Source organism: Spermophilus citellus (genome assembly GCF_964194105.1).
Source record: "Spermophilus citellus genome assembly, chromosome: 3".
NCBI classification, from domain to species: Eukaryota; Metazoa; Chordata; class Mammalia; order Rodentia; family Sciuridae; genus Spermophilus; species Spermophilus citellus.
Window position 1 is genome coordinate 22,520,611 of NC_138184.1, and position 6,000 is coordinate 22,526,610.

At 48.9% G+C, this 6,000-nt stretch overlaps 1 protein-coding gene across 2 annotated transcripts in view; it reads right to left on the reverse strand.

The window, feature by feature from the left end:
* LOC308643987 (uncharacterized protein) overlaps window positions 1-5,724 on the reverse strand; it is a 62,283-nt gene extending 56,559 nt beyond the window's left edge. For both annotated transcript variants that reach the window (XM_081284576.1, XM_081284575.1), the window contains exon 1: window positions 4,939-5,724. In XM_081284576.1, coding sequence (XP_081140702.1) covers window positions 4,939-5,709 — 771 coding nt within the window. In that variant the 5' untranslated portion in view covers window positions 5,710-5,724. The remainder of the gene's footprint in view (window positions 1-4,938) is intronic.
* Window positions 5,725-6,000: the final 276 nt, after the last annotated feature.

Sequence of the window (6,000 nt, forward strand, 5' to 3'; positions counted from 1 at the left end):
TAAAAATATCACCCAAAGTTTTGGGTGTGTGTTGAAGGAGGGGAGGGTGTACAGCCCGTGTCCCTTCCCTCTTAGATCCTCCCATTTTACAGTTCACTGCACAGAATTAAAGGAGAGGGGATGGGGAGAGAGTGGGTTCAGCAATCTTTTCTAAGAAACCCTAATCCCTTTCCTTTCATTGCAGGACAGGAGGCTGAATGAAACACCCAGAACCAGCTCTCTCAAGCAGGAAAGGGGGCATGTGTGTGCTGCCACTCGCTCTTCCCAACATCTGCAAAGTGGCTTTGAAAAGAATGCATCTCTGTACACACAAAGAAGCATCCCACCTGAGGACACATTTAAAATGTAGATTCAGATTTAGCAGGTGTGGGGGCCTGAGATTCTGCAGGCCTAAGAAGTTTCCAGGTCGTGCTGTTGCAGCTGGCCCACTATCCCTGGTTTGAGTAGCTGCAATCAGCTTGACCCAGGACAAAGGGAACCAAAAGTCATGCAGACTTTTGGTTCATGCAAAGGTCAAGGTACCCCCCCGCCCCCCGCATAAATACTGTCGTCTTCCACTGCTGTTCGCCAGAACACAGACACTTGATTCCACAATGAAGTTTTGGCATAAACAGATTAGCTGTCTTGTGGTCATTCATCACACTGATCCTCAGTCCATGCTCTTGGAGATCAAAGGAAATTGTCCTCCCCACTCCCCAAAAGTTCCCCAGTGGTCCTCAAATTCAAGGATGGTTTCTACATTTGTTGCTCACTTGCTCCTCAAGGTCCAAATTCATGACTCCATAAGACAGGTGATGTCTCCTACATTCTAGGGAGACATTTTATCTTTGGTCACATTCAAAATGAGAAATTATTTGATAATGACCCACAATAAAAGGAGGAAAGTCTACACAAGATCATATCTATTCTAGTTTTTTTGCAAAACTTAAGTTACCATTGAAAAATTCAGACTCATAGTGTGTGTTATTGACATTAAAGAACCACTGGCAAGGACTGATTGATTTTTACCAAACCACCAAAAGAACCAGTGGAGAACTTCTAAAAATCTACAGTTCTCCACATGTATTCGTGCTTTTTCTCTCAAAACCCAGAGAAAGAAGAAAGAAAGAAAAAATAAAATCCCATATCCCTAGCTAATATCCATTTTAAGAGACATAAATAAGCCTGTGGCATTGTGACTCAGTGTAGGATTTCCTAACAGCTAATCTGTGTGAACATAAGTCAGGAGACAGTGGCATTTTTTAATCAACATAAGCAACTATCTAGTAAAGAAGTCTAGTCATTAAGGAATGCAATAAGAATGAAGTGCTTTGAAAGGTAAGCTAAAGAGATGCTATTCTGCAAATGTCAAACCATTTAATCCAAGTTTTCATGGTTATTTTCAAATAATTTTTTTCTAAAGAAAGATTCTAAAGTCCCCTGAATACTCCTAGCATAATCTTACTTAACACTGAAATCCAGGTAATTTATATTCTGGCGGTTTTTAAATTTACTACTAGATCTATTTCCCCTCAATGTTGGAGCATCCTTTTCAGATATTTGTACAAAATCCAATTCCTCTGAGTAGATTGCCTTCTGCTTTTGAATGTCCTAATAAATTCTGGAACTAGAAGAGACCCTAGAAATTGAGCTCCAGGATTCCCAAACTAGGGTGCACATACTCAAGCTGAGGGGCTCTCCCAGGACCTCAAGAAGACAAGGTGCATCTTCAAGTGCTTTTTGACTCTGACAGTAAAATATTTTCATATTAAAACAAGATATATCCAAGCAGGGTGTGATGGTATATACCTTAGTCCCAGCACTCAGGAGGCTGAGGCAGGAGGAGCCCCTGAGCAACATAATAAGACCCAGTCTTAATAAATAAATAAATAAGAAGCCTTCATTCTATTCTTATCAAAGGAACTATTCAGTTAACACTGAAAAGTGTTAGAAACCCCAGGATAAGCTCTGGAAATTCCCTTTTCAGGTTTCCTTTGCCCTGAAGGTAATAGGGACAAATTCAAGAAGCATCAACATAATCCATTTCACAGCCTCACACCTTGAGACCAGGAACTCTCCCAAGGATGTTAGTAGCCACCTGAGAAGTCACTGCCATTTGTCAGTCTTTATCAAGTGGATGTCCATTGCTTCTTAGAAAAACTGATCACCAAACAGGTTGAGGGTGGGGAGCAGTCCTTCCTAGAATGCTGAACCAGAGCCTAAACAAGGATTTAAGAGTCCCCCTCCCTTTCACTTTCTTCCACTCAGGCACACTAACAATCACATAATGAGCAGGGCTTCCCAATGAATAATGCCACGCAGCCCTTTATAAAACAAAAGCCTTTCTTTAAGAAGCTGCACATCATAACCTCAGAGACATCCAGATGTATATACATGCTATTATGTACGGTCTGTTCACTAAGATTTTGAACTTTTCAATACTGAAAGTGGCCTCCATTTGGATACACCTAATAAGAAGGCAGGTCAGAATAGGGATCATTGTTCAGAAAGAAGGAGAAAAGGAGAAGGAGCCCGTTGACAGTATATCTATGTGTGACAGACACTAATCTAAGACTATAAAGTCTAAGAACCCACATGTCTCTTCATATGAAGACAGTTCCCCCTACCATCTCCATCTTCAAAAAGAAGCATGATTTTGTCTTCCCTCACAAAAGTCATAGTGCATACTGGATATAAATGAATACCCAGAGTCCATTTTCTAACACAAGGATCACAGAATCATCATTTTGAAGAGATTGATCATTATGACATTAACCTCAAGTTTATCAAACCTCCCAACCATCTAGTGTTAAAATGCAGTGTGCACAAAAGGCATGAGTGAGTATGTGCAACCTGCAGTGAGTTTAAGTAAACTGTACGCCACCCAATGCCTTCCTCATGTGAGCCCTACAGGAGAAGAAAAGTGGCCACCTGCCTGCTCACTCTCCCCAGCTCTCTCATGAGCTATATGAGGCAACAGAACAATCATGTCACCCACAGTGGATGAAGCAGAGGAGCCCAAGGTTCATGCTTCACCTTGGGAGCATGAAGTCAAGATGGGGAGCCCAGATGGCTAATCCAAGAATGATCAAATAATCACAGAGGCCTACTGCGTGCAAAGCCAGGGGCAGGGCCTCCAAATGCAACAACAGGAACAAAGGCCGCGTTAGATGGTAAACCATGCGGGGCAGTTATTTGGAAACTGAAAGTTTAGATCTCCTTTCAATGTGAATGATGCTCTATTATTTTCAAAGCCCTTTTACATTTTCTGATTTGACACACACACACACACAAAAAAACTAACTAAAAAGGAAAAAAGGTAATAATTACTCTAACACCTGCTTCATTATACCTACTGGTACTCAGAGAAGATTATTAAGTCACATAGTCCAGTCAGAATGAGACTCAAAAACCCTCCCAGGTCATTCTGTCAAATTTTTATGGATACTTTGATTTAAAACACTGTCTCCTTAATCCTTACAACACTTCAATTTAGTTTGTTGGGGGCTGGGGGAGAAACATGGAAGGGGCAATCCAGAAGGGTAAAGAGCCAAGCTAGAGATATTAAGTTAGGGCCCAATATCACATACCCAGTAAGGGCAGCAAGAGCAAGGAGCTAGAATTTGAATCCCACTCCAAGGCCAATGTCCTTAACTCACCGGAGTGAGGAGCAAAAGCAAGAGCCAGGATGGAGACACCCTCCATGGAGAGCTGAGCTCTCCATGGGAAACTGAATCCCACAGGTCCCTGGAGCATCAAACAGGAAACAACTCTGGTGCTGGGGCCAAGCTGAAACCCAGCTCTTGCCAAACCCCCTGCACCCAGACTTGGGCTTTCTAACCCAACTCAGCATCACCCAGAGCCAACTCAGCTCCCCAGGGGCTCTACACTTGTCTGGGCTCCTCTGTGATAAAGCTGGAGTCAGAGATCAAAGAGCACTAAAGCATGACCTAAGAGGGAAACAGCCATCTGTCACCCTAGGTCTACCTCTCGGAAAACCTCCTAGTTAAGCTCCCTGTCTTGGGAAATCCTCTCCCCTGCAGACCCACAGCAGGGCTGATCAGCCAGTGCATGCAGTCTGACCACCTCCCTCTTGCTGCTCTGGTAGTTGGAAATCAGAAAGAATACTGGAACTACCTTGTTTCCCTATAGTGTCTGCTCAGACTCACCCCCAGATCACCAAAAGACCCTGCAGAAAAGGGTATCAGTCCTGGCTACACTCTGCAGGCAGTATTGATAAGGTTTACACATTCCACTGAAACAAAGTTCTGGTGAAACACATCAGAAAAAAATAAAAATCAGAGGCCTAAACACTCATCTTTTGCAGGCTCTCCAAGTGGATGCTAATTTGTGTCTGAGCAAGTGCAGCGACAGTGTTCTCAAACAGGAAGGTTTAAGGGATAGGTCATCCAGTTCCTGGTTGCCTAACTTTGAAAGCTTCCCTAAACACAACTTTACCAAAAACTAAAAATAAACAATTCATTTCACTAAATCTGTTTTCACCTGCAAAAGGCTGACCTTGGAGGTTAGAATTTTAAAACTCGGGTCAAAAAAGTGACAAAGTGAACTTGTTAGTTCTCAGGATATCTAGGGGGACCCTATAAGGTCATATGTCTGGCCCCTGACATGTTCAGATGTAATTTGCATTAAGTTACGCTTCTGAGTGCAATCGGGGTGCTGCCGCGCTCCGGCCTGGCTCAGCCCTGGGCTCCTTGAAGGTCGCCTCACTGTCACCTCGGAGTGCCAGCGTCCGGAATCCAGGCCACGCGTCGTGGACGACAGGATACCCTAGGGATACCTTTTTGGGCCCCCAAGGGCCTCCGACAGGTGCGGCCGATGCAAAGGTACCCGCAGGGGCCCGGGCCCAGCCTCTCCCGCCACCACTTTCGGAACACCCGCGTCCTTCCCCACCCCGCGCTAGATGCGCCTGAAGCACCGGTCTCCAGACCTCGGGCTTACCCACAAGAAGCGCCCGGAACGCGGCCCCGAAGCAGACAAGGTCCCGGGGCCTCTGAAGCGGGCTATCCCAGCGCGGGGCTCTCCCGGCCGCTGCCTCCGCGTGGTGTTCGGTCCGGCCCGGCCGCCCGGCGGCTCCGGTCTCCCCCGCTGCAGCCGGCCGGGCGGCACCAGGACACCGGCGGCGGAGCTCGGCTTCGGCGCCGCCTCCTCCGGTCGATCGCTCGCCGACCTGGCGCTCCTGGGCTGGGGATCCGGGACTTGGGGGTCGACGGGGTGCTGGAGACTCCCCGGCGCGTTAGGGATGCACTTGAGTCCACCGCGCCACCCTCCCGCGCGAGGGCCCTCTCCCGGGGCGCCTCGCTCCCGGCGCGCGAGTGTCACGGGCTCGGGGTGCGCCGGGGCGGCGGCCGGGTGGGTCCGGGGTCGGCGGCCGGGGGCGCTGCTGCGGACTCGGGCACTGAAGCGGGCGCCGCGGCGCGGCCTCTCGCCATGGCTCCCCGCGGCCGGCGGCTCGCACCTCCCCTCCGCGCTGCCGTCACCGCCCGACGCGCCGAGCCCTCCCTTCCCCCGGCCCCGCCCGCCCCGCGCCGCCACCTGCGGGCGGCCCTCCAGGATGCCCCCGGCGCGTCTGAGCCGCGCGCAGCCGCTCCCCTTCCGCCTCTCCAGGCAGCCCTCTGCCACCCAGGTGCTTTTTACCGGCGCCGCTGGGCACGTAAAAGTGTCCTGGAAATATCTGGGTCGAGAAAAGCTTATCGCATCTCTCCTGAGCATTTATTTACTTCTGGCACTTCTCGGTGTCGATCTAAGAGTCAAAGCAAAGAATGGGACTCCGGCGACCTGTCCCGCGCTCGGGGTGTATGTAATGAATGCAGTGGAAATCCGGACGCTGGGTTTCTGTAGGGTCGGCCGTCCCCTGTCAGGCTTACACCCTGGGAGTACTGACCCAGGAGAGGGGGAATGCGGACCGGCAATCTGAACAAGATGCTACCAAAGAGTAAGGGTAAAGGTGGGGTTGGGCAGAGGAGGGGAGCTCAGGAAACCATCCAGGAAGTGAGCGCTCCC